This window comes from Pelophylax lessonae, assembly GCF_965119305.1.
Source record: "Pelophylax lessonae genome assembly, chromosome: 4".
NCBI lineage: Eukaryota > Metazoa > Chordata > Amphibia > Anura > Ranidae > Pelophylax > Pelophylax lessonae.
The window spans coordinates 141,535,598-141,559,838 of NC_138771.1; the positions used below are offsets into that span (position 1 = coordinate 141,535,598).

The 24,241-nt window shown below is 41.6% G+C and overlaps 1 protein-coding gene across 1 annotated transcript in view; it reads left to right on the top strand.

Moving 5' to 3' along the window:
- NRG4 (neuregulin 4) overlaps positions 1–24,241 on the top strand; it is a 40,972-nt gene that overhangs the window by 4,702 nt on the left and 12,029 nt on the right. The window contains exons 2-3 of the mRNA XM_082252855.1: positions 15,504–15,570; positions 21,895–21,985. Of these exons, the coding sequence (XP_082108981.1) occupies positions 15,561–15,570; positions 21,895–21,985 (101 nt within the window). The 5' untranslated portion in view covers positions 15,504–15,560. The remainder of the gene's footprint in view (positions 1–15,503; positions 15,571–21,894; positions 21,986–24,241) is intronic.

Sequence of the window (24,241 nt, forward strand, 5' to 3'; positions counted from 1 at the left end):
AGCAGAGACTGCAAGCCAGGCCTTTTTGTCCGAATGCGCTTCAGGAAGAATGGTCAAACATTCCCATAGACACACTCCTAAACCTTGTGGACAGCCTTCCCAGAAGAGTTGAAGCTGTTATAGATGCAAAGGGTGGGTCAACTCAATATTGAACCCTACGGACTAAGACTGGGATGCTATTAAAGTTCATATGCGTATAAAAGCAGGCATCCCAATACTTTTGGTAATATAGTGTTTGTGCTAAGCTTTCTGAATTTACGTTTACATTGATTTTTTTTATAACAGTTGGTAAAATAACAACGATATTTATAACAGTGCTGGTAGTGGTAAAATACCAATACATGCACAGCAAGTTAAAATAAAGCAGTTCATGCATCTTTATGAATTGCAATACAAGAGGTATGAGGTAGATAAGGTGTGGTATGAAGTAAACCTTTAATTGCTATGAGGATTCCGGACAGGCTGAAGCAGTACAATGAAGCAATGAAGACACCATGTCAGCACATATCTTTACATAATTCATCCAGCAATGGTGACACCATGAAGCCTAAACTGCTAAAAGGCTTAGTCTACCTTTAACAGAAAAATAATAAATGCACAAATATTTGCAGGATTAAAATGTACATTTATTATTTTTTTGCAGAGGAGTCTCCAAAGCATTGCACCCATGTTCAGTGGATCATGGGTGCAATGCCAGGCTCCTGCAGACTCTTCCACCAGTTCTATGTCTGTACAAAGGTGCAGGTTTTTAATTACAGAGCAGGAGGAAATATAATTGGGCTACAAGTACAGTAATCACTGCACCTGTGTTCCAACCAAAACTACAATCCATCTGTCGCAGTGAGTGTAGGGACTTGTAGTTCATTCATTCACAAATCTCTGTGAATGAATTCTTGCAAGGTCTCCAGGCCTATAGCTTGATGTGGGTCTGCCATTACTACCGGTAATCTCTCCAGCCCATGTGAGCTGTGACCCTGGGTGTGACAACTGAAGCAGCAACAACTCCGGCATCTTTGTTTGTAGTTTTTTTGGAATTAAGGGGATGGGAGAAGGGAATGAGTGGGATACTCCTTGAGGCGTAAACTAATTACAATTGGGACTTTTACTTTTAAAATGCCCGTTGGCCCTTCCTTGCCAACGCTCACTGACACTGAGAATATTCTGTAAAACAGAAGTGCTGAATCCTCGACTTATAGTCCAGAAGATTCAAGACTGAGAACTGTAGAACTCCAGACACTGTTGCACTGTGAAAGTCACTGAATACTTTCCCCCCCGCCTGGCACAGCTTGAGGTAGTATATAGTAGAACTCTTTATAACTTTCACTGTAACTGGCACGCTCCGTACAATTCAGGGCCCAAACTGCAGGTGCTCCCTTTGACCTCAAACTCTTCAGGGTCCACTGACTATGTACCCCCTCTGTAGCTTCAGGGTCCTCAACCTAGGTACCCCCTTTACAGTTAGCTGATACTGGATCCCAGAACTGGAGTGGTCCCCTCTAACTTCAGGCAGACCCCCAGGGGCAATCCTCAGTACTCACGACCTGTGTAGGCTTTCTGGGACTGGACCCCTCTCTCTCTCTACGTAGGCTCCCGGCACACCAGATCCCCTCAGCTCAACTCAGCATTCTCTGGACACTCAGGCGACACCCTGGGACATCCGCCTTCCCCAGACAGGAGGAGAGACAGCCGCACTCTCCTTCCTGGGACTCTGCTCCCGCCAAAGACACCGTGCCACGCACTTCCCCCCAAACTTATACCCACTCCCAGAATCCTTTGCAGCATAATCTGCCTTCTGGGGTAGTTACAAGCTGGGATGTGTCCCCTGATTGGGCTTCCCACACTGCCCTATGAGAAGCCTCTCACAGGAGCCAGTGGGGATACTTCCCCCCTCAGCTGGCACATCTGGAAACCCTGACACGCAATCTAAACAGATCACAGCCCTGCTGTTAGGCAGACAATGCCCACTACACATTTTACCTAGCACCTACCTACCTGTAGGGTGCTACAGAATGATGCTGTGCAGACAGAGCCGTGCCAATTTCAAAATAGACAGCTGCTGCCGGGCAGGAGAACCCCTGCAGGCTGTTATGGGAGGTGTTTTGGGGGTGGGGGGTCCATTTGTACCATGATACATCTTACCCTAAATACGGGTGTGACATGTAACATGTTGCAAAAGGTGAAGCTAGCCTTAAGTTTAGCCTGCTCCCTCACACGTTTCTATTCAACAGCAAGGCTATCCATCACAGTGATGGCTCACTAGAAGCAACAGGAAATGAAGGGCCAACCTTTAAAACTTCCAAAAAATGATGAAACTGGCTTTTAATTGTAGGCCCATATGTATGGCAGCAACCAGAACTGGCGGAGTCGCATAAAGTTAGGTGCATTGTACTCCTGCAGCCAGGAAATAGAAATAGAAAGAAATAGCCCGTCTGCCGTACACCTGGTCCATCCTGAGTAGCTAGCAGGTAAAAGTTGCCCCAGTTCGATTCATCCAGGCCACGCCTGGATGAAGTAAGTTGAGGTTGCTTTTACCTGCTATCTACTCGGACCCAGCGAAGCGTGCGGTCGCCAAGCTATTTCTTTCTATTTCTACAGCGTGCTTTGGGTCTGGATGAACCTCTCTCTAGCCTGCACCCTCATTAGTCAGTGGCATTCAACTTTCTGGACCTTGTCAGCCTGAGCGGGGGCCCCAAGCATTTATCGTGGATCATATTTAAGATACTGATGGATTTCTTTTAAACTAAAATGATTGCATCATTCTCTTGCACCAATATAAGGGGGTCAGGGAATTCCTGTGAGACATGTGGCACGCAGGCATGTGGATGGTATTTCCCATAGATAGATAACTAGGTGTGCTCATGTGCGCAGGCATGCAAACGCGTGTGGAAGTGCGTCTATAGTTCCAGTAAGTGCCAGACCGCCTATTTACAGAATGCTCCTATCCATGCTCGATGCTGTTATTACTGATCTAACCTTGGATCCTGCTTGTTCTTTTGTCTACGCGTTCCTGACTATGTTCCTGCCTATGCTTCTGTACCTCGTTGCCCGCTCGCTGCTAACCCTGGCTACTGCTGTGACCGCGCTTTTCCTTCAGATTTTGCTCCATGTCTCTTCTGAGTGCCTGCCCTGACTGTTGTAAGACTGCTATAAGCTCTGACAAGCCACACGTCCAAAATCTGCAGTGCATGCAGAGTACCTCTTTAACCTAGCCTGGTCCAGCCTGCACAGTATCTGTTTCTGATCCGGTGTCCTGCCAGACCACCTGGGCCTGCATCTCCTACTGCAAGTTCTACCATCAACACCTGCCGGCACTCGTTCCTCCTGTCCCTCGGCACCATCTGTTTCTTCATTGGGGCCTGGAGCTTGAGATACAAGAGGCCAACCTCGTAATTTCGGTCACTTACCAGGTATGTGACAGAGGCCTTACAATGGGAAGGCAAAAGCAATTTGATGCTTCTTAGAAGGTCAAAAGCATCTAAAAGTAAAATTCAAGTTGAATATATCTGAAAGCATACTAGTGCATATATCAGGGGCGTAACTACAAATCATCAGACCCCTTAGCAAAATTTTGATGGGACCCCAGGAGACTTCCCTACTGTAATTGTTCTAAACATAAAGTATGTGTATAAAAGCTACATAGATTTTTAATATGGTACTTAAGAAAGCAGTGATTACCTGCTAGCTGCAATATTCCATACCAGCCAAACATATTTAATTTCAGTGAAATCGAATTGGTGAAAGGTGAAATTTAATTGGCTGCTGTGCATTGCTGCCAGTTTGCAGCAGTGATTCAGCTGGCCATACATTATAAAATATCTTGTATAATTTTCCTCTGGATTTACCAAAAACCATATAAGGCCAAACCTAAACAAGACTTTCAATTTGTATCCAATCAGGCAAGGCCATGCACTACATAGTTAAAGTTAAATCTAAAGGAAATTGTACAGAAATTGTATAATGTATGGCCAGCTTAAGTCTGTCCAGGAGTTGTGGCTAGCGAACGGTACCTGCAGAGTGAGTCTTCCCAGGACCACCATGGGAGGAGGTAGGCTCTGTGTGTGCACCACAGGAGTGAGGAGAAAGGGAAATCCATGTGGTGCTGGCTGTTTAGTTCCTCTTTGAACTGCTAATAGTGTGCCTGGTGCTCGGGGACTAAAACTATGTGCATCATTGCTGTGGAAGAGGGGAGGGAAAGCTTGGTGACTTGTGTTCATAAAGGCTGAGAGTCCTGATAGCTGTGTGGACTAAGGAGGAGGTGCAGGGGAGATCGGCACCAGTGGACTGGAGCTGGAGCCAACAAACTATAAAAGATAAGAACTGCATGCTCTACATTTACCATCTGCATGTCTATAATTTACTACAGTTCATATGACACCCTCTCTCCTTGATCTGTGCTGATATTTAATTGAATTTATCTTATGTTTATAGTTTTAAAGATCTGCTGAAGCTTTGCTGACATTGAAGGCTATACTATGATCCTTGTGAATTCTATCGACTTCCAAGTGTCAATTACAGCACTCATTCTCTAGTCTGGAAACTTTGTAGATTTGTAATTGTTCTGAGGGTGGATTAATTGTTCCAGTATTTACCATTCACAGGTTAATCCACATGTAAATCATACCATACATCTGCATATAACACCCTGCCTCCTAATTCTATAATTAAATTTGATTGATCTTAAATTAATGTCTCCTATTCATTTAGTTTTGAAGATTTGCTGAGACTGAAGGCTATATTATAATTCTTGTGAATACTGTTCATAATTATCAAGCATCATCCATACTCTAGTATGAACATACCACAGAAGATTTGTAATTGCTTAGAGGGTGGATGATGTATTGCAGCAATTACAACTCGCATGTTAACCTGCATTTTATTGATCTGTCTCATAAGCCTATACACCGCCTTCCGTCCTATACCTACAACTGATTTGTAACAAACCTAAAATAATGTTTCCTATCTTTGTGTCTTTAAAGACTTTTTGACAAGTTATTGATATTGGTTATCTACATAGTTACATAGTTACATAGTAGTTGAGGTTGAATAAAGACAATAGTCTATCCAGTTCAACCTGTGTAGGCGCGCGTGGCCGTAATCATCTTGCATACCCCTTAATGTTCTGATCCTTGAGATGTACGTCCAAGAGTCTTTTGAAAGTAGCCATACTTCCTGCAGAAACTACCTCTTGTGGTAGAGAATTCCACAATCTTGTAGCCCTAACAGTAAAGAACCCCCTGCGTTGCCTAAGGTCAAAACGCTTCTCCTCTATTTGCATTGTATGTCCTGGTGTCCTCATGCAATCCTTGCGACTGAATAGCTTTCCTGTGTAAAGACTGAGGAGAAAAAAGCATTAAGCACGGTTGCCTTTTCAGTGTCCTCTGTAACCATCCTCCCCTCATCGTTAATTATGTGTGCAACATGCTCTGCCCTTGTTTTTTTGCTGTTGATATATTTAAAGAATTTCTTAGGGTTCTTTTTACTATCCTCCGCTATTTGTCTCTCAAAGTTGATTTTAGCCATTTTGATTTCGTATTTACTTTTCTTATTTGTCTCCTTGTATTGCTCGAAAGCTGATACTGTGCCCTCTGATTTATATTTTTTGAAGGCCATTTTTTTTCCCCTAATAAGTTTTTTAACATTACGGCTTAGCCAGCCAGGTTTAGCTTTGTCTCTTCTAAATTTATTTCCCATAGGAATGGACTGCGAAATGCATTTGTTTAATATGTTCCTAAAGCATTCCCATTTTTCCTCCGTGGTCAGTGTTCCTAGGGTTTGGTCCCAGTTTACCCTTTCCATCATTGAGCACAATTTGGGAAAGTTTGCCCTTCTGAAGTTTAGGGTTCTTATGTTCCCCTCTTGCCTTGTTATATTGTTATTTACGTTAAATGTGATCATCCTGTGATCGCTAGAGCCCACGTTGTCCTGGACTCCTACCCCTGAGATTAGGTCTGGGTCATTAGTGAGCAATAGATCCAGCACTGCATTATCTAACTGAGACATGTAGTTGTCCTGTAAGGTTTCCATGAAGAAACGGGCCTTCTGTGAGTGTGTAGTCCCCTCTTCCCAGTCATTGTCGGGATAATTGAAGTCCCCTAATATAATGACTGATCCCAGCTTTGCCGCTTTACCCAACAGTGATATAAATTCCAGATCCACCTCCTCCCTTTGGTTGAGTGACCTATAACAAACCCCCACAATTACTTTTCACTTTACTTCTGCCCTATGGAGTTCTACCCACATGGATTCTAACTCCAAAATCATCCCTTCCATAATATCATTCCTCTCTATCACCCTTACATTATTCTTGACATACCCCTCCCCCTCTTTTTCCTACCCTGTCCTTCTGGTACACCGAATACCCTTGGATATTGGCCAGCCAGTCATGTGATGGGTCGAACCAAGTTTCTGTTATTCCCACAAGGTCAGTGTCCTCCTCATGTACTAACATTTCCAACTCATCCATTTTATTGGCTAGGCTCCTGGCATTTGCATATACCCCTCTTAGATTTGTGGAAGTTGGTAGTGAATGGTGCTTATTCTTATTCCTGTTTGGTCTGAGGTTTGCCTGCACAGACCCCCCAATTGACGTTTCAGGTCTACTGTCGCTGCTGACCCTAATAATACTTTTGTCTGTCTTTTGCTCCCTCCTGACTGACTCTACTTCTGAGCCCTCCCCCCCCCCGTCTCCTAGTTTAAAAGCCCCTTCAACTTGGTGGCCATCTTTCTCCCCAAATGAGCTGTACCGTCCCCATTAAGGTGCAGCCCTTCCTTACTAAAGAGCCGGTAGCCGACTGAGAAGTCAGCCCATTTCTCCAAGAACCCAAACCCCTCCTTCCTACACCAGTTTCTCAGCCACTTGTTAAAGTTCCCTAATCTCCTTCTGCCTCTCCTGTGTGGCTCGAGGTATCGGCAGTATTTCCGAGAAAACCACCTTGGAGGTCCTATTCCTCAATCTATTCCCTAAGTCCCTGAAATCGTTCTTTAGGATCCTCCACCTTCCTCTTACTTGGTCATTGGTGCCCACATGTACCATGACCGCTGGGTCGTCCCCCAGCCCTGCCCAATAATCTGTCTACCCGATCCGCAATGTGCCAAACTCGAGCGCCCGGTAAACAACATACTGTTCGACTACCACGATTGTTTTGACATATTGCCCTCTCTGTCCTCTTGATAATTGAGTCCCTCCCCCCCTCTCGCCTCAACTACTGCAACTCCCTCATTGGCTTACCTTTAAATAGGTTATTCCCCCTTCGGTCCATCATGAATGCTGCTGCCAGACCCATCCACCTTACAAACTGCTCAGAGTCTGCTACTCCTCTCTGCCAATCCCTCTATTGGCTGCCACTCGCCCAACAAATTCAATTCAAAATACCAATAATAACTTACAAAGCCATACACAACTCTGCCTCCCAGCTACATCAGTAATTTAGTCTCAAAATACCAAACAAATCGTTCTCTTTGTTCCTCCCAAGACCTCCTGCTCTCTAGCTCCCTCGTCACCTCCTCCTATACTTGCCTCCAGGACTTCCCCTGAGCCTCTTCCATTCTTTGGAATTCCCTACCCCAATCTGTCCGACTATCTCCAACTCTGTCCACTTTTAGGCGATCCCTGAAAACTTTTCTCTTCAGAGAAGCCTAACAGCTATACTTTTATTTTCTCCATCAGCTAATCCCCCACAGTTATCACATTTTTTTATTACTTGACCCTCTCTTTTAGATTGTAACAAATAGGGCCCTCTGATTCCTTTTGTATTGATCTGTTTTGCAACTGTACTTTTTGCTCTAATATTGTAGAGCGCTGCACAAATTGTTGGCGCTTTATAAATCCTGTTTATTAATAATAATATTATTAATATTGAAAGCCACCACATTTTTGTAAATGTTACTAATGGCTCAGTAATAACAGCAAATGTATCATAGTTTGAAGAACATCTCTTAGAAGTTTCTAAGAGTGTTTAAAATGTGGATTAACTACTGCTACGCTCCCTCTGATATGAAAACATAAATGCTAAAATAGCAATGTCAACTTATTTTTGGAGAGAGAGTATAAATTAATACTCCTAAAACTCCCTGTGAATAGAGGGTAATTTAGTTCTGGGTGGTTAATACCCAGAGCCTGGCGGTCAAGAAAGAAACTTTACTGAAAGCACTTGCAGCATTTTTGCCTGATTTTATTGGAGCTAACCTCCTGTTAATAGCCCAACAAACAAACATTTTGTATAAAAACAATTAGATAATAAATGACAGACTGAACATGATCCTAAAAACAAAAAAAAAAAAAAAAAAGGGAAAAACCTGAGAAAATCCGCATTAAAAGGGTTCAAATAAAACCTCCTTGGATAAGAAACAGTTGCCGAGATAGGAATAATGAAACGCTTAAAGTGGTTGAAACCTTAGTCATGAAATCTGGGAAAAACACATAAATTGTATATGTAGTGTTTACTTATATCGCTCTCCAAAGCTCTAGGTGTCGTTTCGCTCTGGTGCTTCATTCCTCTGTTATCAACATGTCTCGCTTTTGACACATGAGATAAATTTGTGTCAGGGAGGAAGGAAGGGGTAGAGAGCTCAGCACATAGCTTCTCTATTCAGAACACAGTTCTCTGCTGTGTGAAGGGGGGGGGGTGCCTTTCCTCCAATCAGCTCTCACACAGTGTAATATTCAAATCCTCCTCCTCTTCTTTCTCCACAGCATTTGTATCATAAGATCATGGAAAAAACATAGTGACATACATCCTGTGATATTGCTTAAATCCAGTGTTTATTTAAAACAAATAGGCAAACACAATAAGCAGATCACATAACATGTAAGTCAGCACACAGCTGCCTAAATATACCTCCTTCCACTTCTTCTCAGTATTTTTCCCTGGCTCCCTGCCTCACATCCAATCGCCACCAGGCCATGTCTAGACGCATTTCATCATCAAAATTACTTTATCAGGAGTATGAAAGCACACTTGCAAAATTACTAAAAAAGAACACTTAGATGTTAAATAAAGTTGATTATTTGGAAAACAGATCAAGACTGGATAAAATTATACAAGGCGGCATGACATGAGTCCATAGTAGGCAAGAAACCAAGAAACTGGAGAAATTTGTCACCACTACTATGACTAAGCTATTGGTCTTGAAAAAAAGGAAATATCCATTATGAAGGACTGCACAGAATAGGTCACGCAATGAAAAAAATCTAGGACAGTCATCTTCAGCAGTAATTTATGAGGGGTCATAAATTTTATTATTTCAAGATTTCTTACTTGAAGTTGTTAAAAAAGGAGGCAGTTTTCTCCATTCTGTAAATGCATTGGAGAAAAGAATGGTTTACTTTGTTAAACTATTTTCTAAACTGGGCTAAGGTCTATGGTTTTTTGGGGAGAGCAGAGGATTGATTTAGGGGCAAAGGAAATGACATTTATAGGTGTATTGTGGAATGTTGGTGGACTTCACTTCCGGACCGCCCTATAGAAGATTTACTGCTACAGGATGGCCCTCCTGTGCAGAATCATGTATACAGCATCTCACAAAAGTGAGTACACCCCTCACATTTTTGTAAATATTTTATTATACCTTTTCATGTGACAACACTGAAGAAATGACACTTTGCTACAATGTAAAGTAGTGAGTGTACAGCTTGTATAACAGTGTAAATTTGTTGTCCCCTCAAAATAACGCCATTAATGTCTAAACCACTGGCAACAAAGGTGAGTACGCCCCTGAGTGAAAACGTCCAAATTGGGTCCAATTAGCCATTTTCCCTCCCAAGTGTCTTGTGACTCATTAGTTTCACAAGGTCATAGGTGTGAATGGGGAGCAGGTGTGTTAAATTTGGTGTTATTGCTCTCACTCTCTCATACTGGTCACTGGAAGTTCAACATGGAACTCTCTGAGGATTTGAAAAAAGAATTGTTGCTCTACATAAAGATGGCCTAGGCTATAAGAAGATTGCCAAGACCCTGAAAATGAGCTGCAGCACAGTGGCCAAGACCATACAGTGGTTTAATAGGACAGGTTACACTGAGAACAGGCCTCCTTATGGTCAACCAAAGGTGCTAAGTGCATGTGCCCAGCGTCCTATGCAGAGGTTGTCTTTGGGAAATAGGCGTATGCGTGCTGCCAGCATTGCTGCAGAGGATGAAGGGGTGGGGGGGGTCAGCCTGTCAGTGCTCAGACCATACGCCGCACACCGCATCAAATTGGTCTGCATGGCTGTTGCCCCAGAAGGAAGCCTTTTCTAAAGATGATGCACAAGAAAGCCTGCAGTTTGTTGAAGACAAGCAGACTAAGGACATGGATTACTGGAACCATGTCCTGTGGTCTGAGACCAAGATAAACGTGTGTGGCAGCAACCAGTTGAGGAGTAAAAAGACAAGTGTGTCTTGCCTACAGTCAAGCATAGTGGTGGGAGTGTCATGGTCTGGGGCTGCATGAGTGCTGCCGGCACTGGGGGAGCTACAGTTCATTGAGGGAACCTGTGAATACCAATATGTACTGTGACATACTGAAGCAGAGCATGATCCCCTCCCATGATTCCCTCCTATTTCAACATGATAATGACCCAAAACACATCTCCAAGACGACCACTGCCTTACAAAAGAAGCTGAGGGTAAAGGTGTTGGAACTGAGAGGCGGCACTGACGGGCGGCACTGATGGGCACTGATAGGCGGCACTGATGGGCACTGGCGGATGGCACTGATGGACACTGACGGGTGGCACTGATGAGCACTGATGGGCAGCACCATCAGTGCCCACACTCAGTGCCCATAGTGCTGCCAGTCAGTGCTCATCAGTGCCTAGATGAGCAGGCACTGACTAGCAGCACTATGGGCACTGATTGTGGGCATTGATGGGGGGCACTGATGGCGGGCACTGTGTGTGTTTTTTTACCTTTAGTAATCAGGGCACTGGTGATCAGTGCCCTGATTACATCGCTGTGTGTCCCCGGCGGCTGACGGCTCCCCCTCCTTCCTCACACTGCAGTGTCTATGTGAGGAAGGAGCGCCGGCGATGAGAGATGATCTCATATGTTTACATATGAGATCATCTCTCATTGGACGGCTTGATCACGTGGTGAATGGCCGCTGTGATTGGCCATTCACCACGATCTGTGATCGGCTGTGTCCAAGGGACACGGCCGACACAGATTCTCCCCGATGCGCGCTCGCGGGAGCGCGCGGGGGGCGTGTCACTGGGAGGCCGTTTAAAAACGGCCTCCCGAAAATTCAAGTCCGCGCTGCAGCCGTATATAGGCTGTAGCGCGGATGGGAGCAGGTTAATAAAGCAAATTTAATCTTGGGAGATTTTTACCAAAATTCAGTCCATTGAAAGATTTTAGGAAAATGAAAGGGGTTCACTTAAAACATAGACAAAGTTCAATAAAGAGGGAGGCAGCATTTTTGAAAATTCTTTATTTAAAGTTTTCAGAATACAAAGAAGGAGCATGTTGAAAAAAAAGAAAATACAGGAAAAAAAAACATACCATAAGCTGAAGGGGCCAATGTGTACAACGTACGCGAACAGGGACATATGGATACAGAAAACACAGTAATCAAAGAATGAGTATTGGCCTATGCATAATACCATAAAAGTGGCTGTAAGCCAGTGGATGGTGGGGGGTAGCCTGGATAAGAATCATAAGAAACCAGCATCAGGGATGTTATAACATGAGAAAAGCAACAAATTTAGGGTAGCCCATCACGTTGGAAGGATCTAGGGATTTGGGGAAAAAAAAGGGGTGGGGGAGCAATCGATTGAGGCTCACAGAGTGACGGCACACCAGGGACAATCCCAGTGACCCAGCTAACTAAGGAAGAGAAGCCGTAATTTGCCCTCCAACTTCCCACGGCCAGAGGAAATCAGAATACAAGAAAGGTCTCCAAGGGGTCTCCAAAAGGTGTAATAGAACTAGTAAAACCAGGTTTTGTGAAATTGTTCTTCTCTATGATTTTCAGAAGCCAAAAACTCTACTATTCCATTTCACTGGTTTTACAAAGCCTGACCCCTATTAGTAGTGGGGTTGTATGTTGCCAAAGTAGTGGGAAAAAGGCCTTAGCTGCATTTAGTAGGTGTAAGGTAAGATAGCATTTGTATTTCTTGGATGACAGGGCAGCCAGGTGCAACAGGTAAGTTGCAGGGTCGTTGCCCAGTTGGACATCAGTTAATTTATAGATCTGATCGATTACCTGAGACCAAAATGGTTGCAACATCAGGCAGATCCAAAAGTAATAGAGGTAGGTGACCTCCTGCATATCTCCAAGACTGGGGAGAAAATCTTGTGGAGAATTGAAGGAGTTTTGTACCGTAGGATCAAACCTGATTTTTGTATAGCACTGGAGATGGCGGCCATATGAGTGAAGTGGATAATAGAAATTTCTGTTATTCCAAAAAGCTGACTTCCAGGTCCCTTTCCCATCTGGAGATGTAAGGCAGGTCCTGAGAAGTGGTTGGGAGGGCCAGGCCAGCATGGTGTAGGCTGGGGAGAGGCCATGTCTTATAGAAGAGGTAGAGACACATAACTTTTCAATGATAGTTAGAGGAGGCAGCAGAAGGCTTGGTTCCCCGAGATGCGATATGAAGTTACATAATTGTAATGCACTTCAGAAGGACAGGAGAGTATCAGGAGAGTATCAGTCATGTGCTGAAGTTGTTGTAAAGATGTGTGCCTGTCAAGGACAGGAAGGCCTCTAGATGGGTTTGCTTTACTTCAATCAAAGGTTGGAAAGGCCAGGAGCAAAGTTGGGATGGGCTATTACTAGTGTCAGATGGGAAGGATAGGCATTTTTTAAAATATTGCCCCTCTCGTCAAAAAACATATTTGCTGTGTATCCCACCAAGGGGCTGGGCATCACTGAAGGGGGGAGAGCAGTGCTAAGCCAATGAATACCATGAAGTGGAATATCTAGAAAGACTTCCTCTAGCTGGAGCCAGCATTTATTACTTTTCTGTGCGCACCAGTCCAGGGCTCGGACGAGGTGTACTGTTCTGATTTCAAGGGTGCAGCATTTTTTTAAATGGAATGACACCCTCAGACAAATATTTCTAGGACAATAAAAAGTATGGCCAGGTAGTAAGCTAACAGGAGCGTTTAGAGAATGTTCAATACAGATCAACTTTATGTCCAATGTGATTTTAAACAATTGGGTTGCGTAAAAATGCTACAATAACACAACAGGAATATATAATTAATAATCTCCTGGACTTACAGATTCATGGACCAGATAGATATAGCTCAAGAAAACAAAATTAAGATCAGCATAAATGTGAGAACACATATTAATTGCCTATTAGAAAAAAAACAAAAAAAAAAAACACAAGGATCATACTAGGAATAATTTACAAAAAAACCTTTGTTTCGAAGATTCTGGATGAAAAGTTACATCTTATTTGAAAACCTTGGCGTAACTAACAATTGATATTTCTCCTATAGGCAAATTATAGACTATAAAGACATAATTAAAGTGGAATGTTTTAACATTCAGGGAAAGCTAAGTCTTGTATTACAGTACATATACGATTTAATAAAAAAATAACCTTAACTATCAAAAAGTAAACACAGATATACTATACGTACAGATTTGTATAGTAAAAAGTGGAGGTCTACCTTCTAGAACCAGGGAAACCTAGGAAACTAATAGAGGAAGGCCATAAAAAGGTCTTTAAAACAATTGTGGGAACAGACCTGAGAGAAGTATGTGACATATTGCCTCGCACCCTGTCTGGGTGCCTCTGCTAAATTACAGCTTCCTCCACTCTAGAACCAGGAATTAGGTATTATAGCTGAGCATTGCACCCGAGAACTAAATGACACTAGGTTAGGCGCAAACTGGAACTCGGTATTGAAAATTCACCCAGAATATATACCACACAAAATCACATTACCCTAAACAAAGCAAACTTTAAACAATAATACCATCAGTACATCTAACAGCACATCTAATGAACAGCTAACAAACAAACAGTAAGCTAATCCACGGCTAGCAACTAAATGCCAACAGTGAGATAATTAATAGTAAGCTAATTACCAAATGGTCACCTAGACAAGCCTGGATGACTCAGATCAGTGCCTACCCAGACAGTTCTGCACCAGTTCCCCAGAAAGAAAACCCAGGGCTATCCAAATCTCATTACCCACTTTCACTTGTGTAATCTGTCCACTGGACAAGTCGTCATAAGACAAAACCCATACAATGTTCCAGCAATCTGAAAAAGTGGAATTAATTTATCTTAATAGATTTCTTGAGGGAGATTGTTGATAAATATTTCTGTCTCAGGAGGAGGAGCTTCTCCAACTCAGACTGCAGAAGGGCCACCATATTTCCTCTGACCATTAACCTGTACAAGATTAATATTAAACCTTTCCACCCACTCCAGAAGGGAAGCCTTATAGTCTTTATTCAGAGGATTAATCCAAGCCTCGTTCTCAGTGTTCATCACATTGTTGTCCATCATTAGAGAATGATCTGCTCTCTCCATGGGATCAGAGGCTGAACTGAGCTCTTTTCCATGCTCTGATCAGGAGAAGCAGACAAAATACCCAGAAAGCTAGCCCCTAGTCCCCTCCAAAAGCCCCTGGCCCGGTTAGGTTTGTCACAAAGTATAAATGTAACTTATTAACAGGGCATTTTTTTCTACAGCCTGATATGCTTAAAATTAGTTAAAATATAAATAAAATAAAAAATAAGCACAAGAGATGTTACTATCATTCTGATGTGTCCCTTGTGCTGCTGTCTCCTCATTCAGGTAGATTCTTTCTGTGCCAATGATCCTCAACACCATCATTTTGGGAATGGGCGAATTGTAGCCTTAGTTCCCTGTTCTTAGCTGACAGGAGAGACCCCTAGTGTGGTCTTCTGCTGCTGTAGCCCATCTGCTTCAAGGTTCGATGCGTTGTGTGTTCAGAGAAGGTATTCTGCATACCTTGGTTGTAATGAGTGGTTATTTGAGTTACTCTTGCCTTTCTATCATCTCAAACCTAGTCTGCCCATTCTCCTCTGACATCAACAAGGCATTTCCGTCCACACAACTGCCGCTCATTGGACATTTCCTCTTTTTCGGATTATTCTCTGTAAACCATACAGATGGTTGTGTGTGAAAATCCCAGTAGATCAGTTTTTGAAATACTCAGACCAGCTCGTCTGGCACCAACAACCATGCCACGTTCAAAGTCCCCTAAATCCCCTTTCTTCCCCATTCTGATGCTCAGTTTGAACTTCGGCAAGTCATCCTCACCACGTCCAGATGCCTAAATGCATTGAGTTGCTTCCATGTGATTGGCTGATTAGCAATTTGTGTTACCAAGCAATTGAAAAGGTGCGCCTAATAAAGTGGCCGGTGAGTATAAATTACTTGAGCAACATTTTACCATTGAAGTTTTCAAGATATTAGTTTTGAGTAGAATTGACCTTTACCTGTATCTGCATAATTGTATTTTCTGTTCTGAATCATAGTTTAATTGCAGATTCTACAGACTTGGTAAGTTCTTATTCCATTGTTTTGTATTTTCCAGATTCTGTTTTCCAATAGATTGTGTTCACACCAAGACCAAGATTTCTGTCAACATAATATGACAACAGGTACTTTCATATTCATAGATAGTGTTGAGAATCTGTCTACCAGAAATGGGTGATTTGCCAAAGCATGTTCTGTAAGTTTTATGCCGAACCATTAGACATGTGTTTAATGGGAAAACAGTTGAAAATGATTGGTACATGATAAGACCCTATAATCCTGGGTTGGTGCTGAAATGAATCGATCTTAATAATCCCAAAAATGTACCCTTGATTAGTGTTATTTTGTTGCACTTATACTTACAAATATATTGTTTGTTTTCTACAGTATGCATTTGAAACATTGAACGTCTGTAAAATATGTCAAATTAAATGTGATAAAAAGGTTGGATTTGCTGGACATGTGGCTTGTTTTTAACTAACGTTTTACTAGATTGTTTAAGGGTACACACCTGCCGAAACAGACAATTAAAGCTGAACTCCAGCTTTTGATACACATTACATGGTCCAGGCTGGCCCAAACAAACAATATCTCTTACTAACATGTGAGGCCACTGGATGTGCTGTTTAAACTGTATGTAACTGAGGCTACAGACAGCATACTGCACTACTGTATGTTCTGGGTACAAGCCAAAACCTTCCTGTCCTTTACCCAGAACACAATAGAGTCTATCTAATCGGCGCCCAGCCATTTATAGAAATTGATGTATTCTAGCAATGAATGCAAAGCTTCCTCTAATTGGCTTAACCAGAGAGGTGGGCTGAAGATGTCACCTCTGATTCAGCCAATCAGTCGAAGCTTTGAATTTATTGCTATAATACATAACTTTTTTCTGAATGGCTGAGCCCTGATCAGATAGATTCTATTATGTTCCAGGTGTGAGACAGGAAGGTCTTGGCTCACACTCGGAACACAGTGCGGTATGCTGTATACAGTACATCTAGTCACCTCACATGTTAGTGAGTGACATAGTTAATTTGGGCCAGCTTGGCCAAAAGAAACTATGTAAAGGGTATCAAAAGCTGAAGTTCAGCTTTAACCACCAGAGGTTGTGTGTGTGTGATCACAGCAGGAGCGGGTTGCCGGCTGCACACGCGCACACCATAGACCTGGAGGTGTCAGATCACGTACTTGGTAGGTGATCTGGCACAGAGTGACCACCCTGCCACAGTAAATGTATGGTAGGTGGTCCGCAAGTGGGTAATTGAAAAAGCTTCATGACAGGAAGTGTAGTTCCTAAACAACTGGAGGGCTATAGTTTGAAGACGCCTGGTCTACATCAATATCTACAAAGCAGAAACGGGTAAAGATTTACAGTTAGGTTTGCTGAAATCCTTGTAATGTTTATAGTTACATTTTTGTAACGGTACAGTGCCTTGCGAAAGTATTCGGCCCCCTTGAACTTTGCGACCTTTTGCCACATTTCAGGCTTCAAACATAAAGATATAAAACTATTTTTTTGTGAAGAATCAACAACAAGTGGGACACAATCATGAAGTGGAACAAAATTTATTGGATATGTCAAACTTTGTTAACAAATAAAAAACTGAAAAATTGGGCGTGCAAAATTATTCAGCCCCTTTACTTTCAGTGCAGCAAACTCTCTCCAGAAGTTCAGTGAGGATCTCTGAATGATCCAATGTTGACCTAAATGACTAATGATGATAAATAGAATCCACCTGTGTGTAATCAAGTATCCGTATAAATGCACCTGCACTGTGATAGTCTCAGAGGTCCGTTTAAAGCGCAGAGAGCATCATGAAGAACAAGGAACACACCAGGCAGGTCCGAGATACTGTTGTGGAGACATTTAAAGCCGGATTTGGATACAAAAAGATTTCCCAAGCTTTAAACATCCCAAGGAGCACTGTGCAAGCGATAATATTGAAATGGAAGGAGTATCAGACCACTGCAAATCTACGAAGACCTGGCCGTCCCTCTAAACTTTCAGCTCATACAAGGAGAAGACTGATCAGAGAGGCAGCCAAGAGTCCCATGGTCACTCTGGATGAACTGCAGAGATCTACAGCTGAGGTGGGAGACTCTGTCCATAGGACAACAATCAGTCGTATACTGCACAAATCTGGCCTTTATGGAAGAGTAGCAAGAAGAAAGCCATTTCTTAAAGATATCCATAAAAAGTGTAGTTTAAAGTTTGCCACAAGCCACCTGGGAGACACACCAAACATGTGGAAGAAGGTGCTCTGGTCAGATGAAACCAAAATCAAACATTTTGGCAACAATGCAAAACGTTATGTTTGGCGTAAAAGCAACACAGCTCATCACCCTGAACACACCATCCCCACTGTCAAACATGGTGGTGGCAGCATCATGGTTTGGGCCTACTTTTCTTCAGGAGGGACAGGGAAGATGGTTAAAAATGATGGGAAGATGGATGGAGCCAAATACAGGACCATTCTGGAAGAAAACCTGATGGATTCTGCAAAAGACCTGAGACTGGGACGGAGATTTGTCTTCCAACAAGACAATGATCCAAAACATAAAGCAAAATCTACAATGGAATGGTTTACAAATAAACATATCCAGGTGTTAGAATGGCCAAGTCAAAGTCCAGACCTGAATCCAATCGAGAATCTGTGGAAAGAACTGAAAACTGCTGTTCACAAACGCTCTCCATCCAACCTTACTGAGACTGAGCTCGAGCTGTTTTGCAAGGAGGAATGGGCAAAAATTTCAGTCTCTCGATGTGCAAAACTGATAGAGACATACCCCAAGAGACTTACAACTGTGATCGCAGCAAAAAGTGGCGCTACAAAGTATTAACTTAAGGGGGCTGAATAATTTTGCACGCCCAATTTTTTTTTATTTGTTAAGAAAGTTTGAAATATCCAATAAATTTCGTTCCACTTCATGATTGTGTCCCACTTGTTGTTGATTCTTCATAACAAAAATTACAGTTTTATATCTTTATGTTTGAAACCTGAAATGTGGCAAAAGGTCACAAAGTTCAAAAGGGGCCGAATACTTTCGCAAAGCACTGTATATAGACTGTATTTCGCAAAGCATAAAAAACTAAAGGAACCATTATTTTTACAAGCAATCTGACTGGAGAAAAATATTTCCTCCCCATAAGACATAAGGTATAGAGCCAAGTACACATGCATTCTGTGACCAAGGTCTAAAGTAGCACATAGACAGCCTGACTAAAGTTTGTGTACTAGTACTACTTGGACCTTAGAAGAAGGGGGTATACCCCAAAAGCTGGTCCTGAAAAATTGAAAATCATATAATTTATATAAATAAAAAAGTATCATAGACAGCCCCAATTGTTTTGTTGGTCGTGCCAAAGAAATTTCAGCAGGATTTAATGACAAGCATTTATCAAGATCAGTCCACGTATGGCAGCCCTTAATCCTATATTTCATGTAAACTGTTCCATTGTTCAGTGGCAAGTAATTACGTCAGTATTGCTATAAATAAATCCCAGGCGGGCACACCCTATCTTAGCGCCCACTGGTTCATTTGAATAACATGATGTAACCCTTAACTGATATTACCAAGATATGTTACAGAAGTTTATGCATGGTCATGTTGCGACAGAAAATCCTGTGCAAAATTAGCTGAGCATGCAGTTTTTAATTTTTATATCTGAAGGTAAATTTCCATGTGGTGATGAAGTGTCAGCATGTTGCAACAGGAAAGAGCGCGGAAAGCATCAGGGTTGTAGGAGTTACTCAGAGATCATAAATTGTTTTCACAAGTGCTGTTGGTTTTTTGCTTATTTAATGAACAGCAGAGATCATCTTTTATAAGTTAAAGTTTAATAAGCTAAAGGACCACTTTAAGAAAAAAAAATCTCTGGTAACTGTATGTAGTTAATACCTAAAAGCTAGTATTCAGTAATTCAGTATTATGTTATGATGTTTTATCCAAACTACAATTGTCTGCTTCTTACAAAAAAAGTCCAACAATACAGGGAGCCTCTGCATCAGGGGCATTTTGTGACCTTTTGTTTTCACAACTCCTATCCTACTAACAGCTACCAACCACTCTTGATGTAGCCCACCTTGAGGAACTAAGTTCTGGTTCTCCCTATGCATGGACTGTGACCATCCACTGAAAGAAACATCTGCATGGAGACAAATATTCTCCATAAACTTGATGACTGGTTACTTACTATTTCCATTTTTATTTACTGCAATCTACACAGATGTAATTATTACCATTCTATTATCTTTTTATATTAGTGGCTGTAAAAAACAAAGAAAGTACACATTTTTTGAGACGTGTTGCTGCCATGAATATTAAAATTACCTTATTTGCTTTTCTTAAAATGGTACATTTTCTCAGTTTAAACATTTAATATGTTTTCTGTTTTTTATTGTGAATAAAATATGGGTTTATAAGATTTGCAAATCATAAGGCAAAAAACCATGTTTCCCCGAAAATAAGACCCATCTCAGTTTTCTAGGATGTCTGCAAAATAAGCCCAACCCTTACTTAGAACCCCCAAACATTATATATATATATGTTTTTAGCAGAGATCCTAGAGAATAAAATGGAGCTCATTGCAATACTTTGTCACACCGTATTTGCCCAGCAGTCTTACGAACGCAATGTTTTAAAAAAAATAAAATACTCTTTTTTAAATTAAAACATAAGAAAACAGTAAAGTTAACCCAATTTTTTTCTATAATGTGAAGGATAATGTTACATCGAGTAAATAGATACCCAACATGTCATGCTTCAAAATTGCACACGCTCGTGGAATGGCGACAAACATTGGTACTTAAAAATCTCCATAGGCGATGCTTCAAAATTTTCTACAGGTTACAAGTTTAGAGTTGTAGAGGAGGCCTAGAGGTAGAATTATTGTGGCGATTCCTCACATGTGTGGTTTGAACACCGCTAACATATGTGGTTGCGGCTTGCGTATGCGTTCGCTTCTGCGCACGAGCTAGGAGGGACAGGGCGCTTAAATTTTTTTTTTTGCTTATTTATTTTACCTTTTATTTCTTGTTTTTACACTGTCCCTAAAAAAATGTTTTTGATCACTTTTATTCCTATTACAAGGAATGTAAACATCCCTTGTAATGGACATAAGCAGGACAGGTGCTCTTTAATGCGAGATCTGGGGTCAAAAAGACCTCAGATCTCACATCTACCCTTTAAAGCAAAAAAAAAAAAAAAAAGCAAGAAAAAAATGGGCCCTTTAAGGCCATTGGGAGGAAGCGACGTTGCTCTAGTCCTCCACTGCCATAGAGTCGAGTGGGGGCCATCTTGCCCTCACTCGACTTCCTGTCTGGGACATGGATGGTCTGGATCCTTTTCCTGGCTACCGACAGCTCCAATAAGTGGGTAAAATGACCGGGAAGCGGCGGGAGGGGGGACACCTCTCCCACCGCCCATAAAAGTTATCCTGTGGCGAATTGGCCACTGGGACCACTTTTATATTAAAGAGGATTGCCTGCCCTGTAAGAAAATACTGGGGTTATGGAGCTGCTGCCATAACACCGGTATTTAACATCAAAATACTGACGTAAAACTGCGGCGGGAGGCCTGAAAGTGGTTAAATAATTTTACAAGAACTTTATCTAGGGTTTGTTTCGGGGATTACTGAGATGCTGACTCCTGAGCTGACAGGGAGGGAGAGGGGGAGAGAAGACAGGGGACAAATAGGAGGTGCCCTGAAAATAAGCCCCAATGCATTTTTTGTAGCCAAAATTAACTGGTCTTATTTTCGGGAAAACACGGTATGTTGTTTAGGCCAAAGGATAACAGTAATAAAGTAGGCTAGTTAACATTGTATAATGACTGATTTATGAAAGAATTATATATCCCTAGCTATTCAGGAAATGTTTTGCTCTTCTGAATTTTAAAATTTAGATCTCCAACAGATAGGGAGGTTCCCAAGGCAGTTGATTTATAACGGTAGAAATCTTTGAGATTGTAGACAATTACTGAGCAGATTATGCAGCAAGGGGAAAGAAATTATAAAAGTATCATTTTATTTAAACGTAGAGAAATGTTTTCTATCAGCCTGAAGCCTAATTTGTAAATCTCCTTTCAGTGGTCAGAAATAATGTTGTGCCTGTTTAGAACCGGACATATTTTAAAAACCTCATAAGTAAGTAAGGTATTCATGTATTAAAACAACGCCCTAACAGTTTTAACTGGGTAGGTTATGTATTATGCTCACAAGTTCTAAAATGTTTCCTTTCGGAAATGCGTTGCTGGCTAAAGTTCAGCCTAGCTAGATCAGTAGTAAATGTAAAAATCATTAATGGAGACATTGTGAAAAGATAAATTGGAGACAGGAAGAGGTGGACTTTCATGCGTAAAATGTGGTTTTAAATAAACAAGAGGAGTCTAACAGCATTCTTGAGTGTGACCAATGGTGATCACATGATTTACACCTTGCATTTCAGGTCATGGAGTACCCTGTGCAGAGAAAGAACAGAAGAGTTTCTGTATGAATGGAGGCATATGTTATAGCATAGGACCTAATCAACTGTGCAAGTGAGTAACCGTGTGTCTGTATAACCTATACCAGACAGAAACGAATAATAACATATCAGATATATGAAGACTTTGTGGAGCTGGGAAGTGATTGGTTACAGGTAATGACTGCAGATCATCATTATTCCTTTATCTCTAAACAGCAGCCCTGTATTTATATTATAAGTAAAAATGTATTATTGCGCAGGTAAAAAGAATTAGGGAAATAACATATGTGAATAGAAGCCGCTGACAATTTCACAATAGAACCAAATGTGTACAAACATAAAAAACTAAAATTTACTTGGTGGAATCTCATCTAATCATCCACTTTTTTGGACACGGTTTTAGGTTTTCTTCTTATTGTCTTGTCGCCATTCACATACTTTTTGAGCACCATATGGACTATCGTATTATTTATTTAGCGTGGCATTTTTTCTTTTTTTATAATTATATATTAAATAGGGCCATGGACTAGCACTTAAGATGTGTCTTTGACCTGTATATTTGTGCATGACCGCTAACCCCATTGACCTCTGTGATGATTGCTTGTACAAAAACAGTTCAGTGTTTCGTAGACACTTTTTTATGGTTGAATATATATTTAATGTATTAAAGTTTTCAAGAAGCAGTACAGATAAACCAATTCAAGGATGTAGATTATAACATATGTTTTACCAAATATCAGTCCGTGGACCTTAGGGGTTTTGTTATCCCCAAGGCATGAAAATAGCATGCACATCACAAGTAGAAAAATATAAAAGTCTCTTATATTTCCATGAACAATATAAACAGTGTAATACAGAATAAGTAATAAAACTTTCCGGTGTCCAGGGGTATTAGTAACATGATTAGAAAAAGATCTTGGTAATCTTGAAAGGAAAAAGAGACAGAGAAGAAAAAGGAGAAAGAAAGAAAGAAAGGAAGAGCAGTGCCAGGTGGGGGAAAGGGAGGGAAGGGATGAGGATAGACGATTCTGTGGAAGATGAGGGTGGCAGCCCTCAATCGTGGGCATGAACGCTACAAGTTTCTTGGTTTTTAATTGCGTGACGTAGAGAATCCGAAGAGGAATATTGCAGCCATATCCCCTACATTTCAAAAAAATATTCCCATTTGTTTAGTTCTCTAGCCGTAAATTCCTCCAAAAGCATGATACCATTTACCTCACTTAGTAGACACTCTTTTAGAAAGATGTCTCCAGGTAGTGCAACAAATGGGAAAACCTGCAAAAACCACGTACTTGTTGTGTTGGTATGGAATATTAATCTATTGCTACGATGACAAAACAATTACAAGCATCTCTCCTGAGAAGTGGTGGAGTTTTATGGTGGCCATACACACTTTGATTTTTTTTTTTATCCAATTGATGTGCCATTCAATGATCAAAACAATGGAATCCGCAAGCAATCACATAACCATAACTTCCCTTCTCATCCATTCTTACAGTGAGGGGAAAAAAGTATATGATCCCCTGCGGATTTTGTATGTTTGCCCACTGACAAAGAAATGATCAGTCTATAATTTTAATTGGTAGGTTTATTTTAACAGTGAGAGACAGAAAAACAACAACAAAATCCAGAAAAATGCCTTTCAAAAAAGTTATAAATGAATTTGCATTATAATCAGTGAAATAAATATTGGACCCCTTCGTAAAACATGCCTTAGTACTTGGTGGCAAAACTTTTGTTGGCAGTCACAGAGGTCAGACGTTTCTTGTAGTTGGCCACCAGGTTTGCACACATCTCAAGAGAGATTTTGTGCCACTCCTCTTTTGCAGATTTTCGTTTGGTAACTCGAACCTTCAGCTCCCTCCACATATTTTCTATGGGAATAAGGTCTGGAGACCAGCTAGGCCACACCAGGACCCTAATGTGCTTTTTCTTGGGCCACTCCTTTGTCTTGGCCGTGTGTTTTGGGTCATTGTCATGTTGGACTACCCATCCATGACCCATTTTCAGTGCCCTGGCTGAGGGAAGGAGGTTATCACCCAAGATTTGACGACACATGGCCCTATCCATCATCCCTTTGATGTGGGGAAGTTGTTCTGTCCCCTTAGCAGAAAAACACCCCCAAAGCATAATGTTTCCACCTCTATGTTTGACGGTGGGGATGGTGTTCTTGGGGTCATAGGCAGCATTCCTCCTCCTCTCAAAAATCTCAAGTTGAGTTGATCCCCGGACCCTTCTGACAGTGAGCCCAGTGGATACATTTCAGCATCCAAGGCTCCAAGCAAACACACAAGGGGGTTAAGAGGAATAAGCACTTGGGCGAGCATCG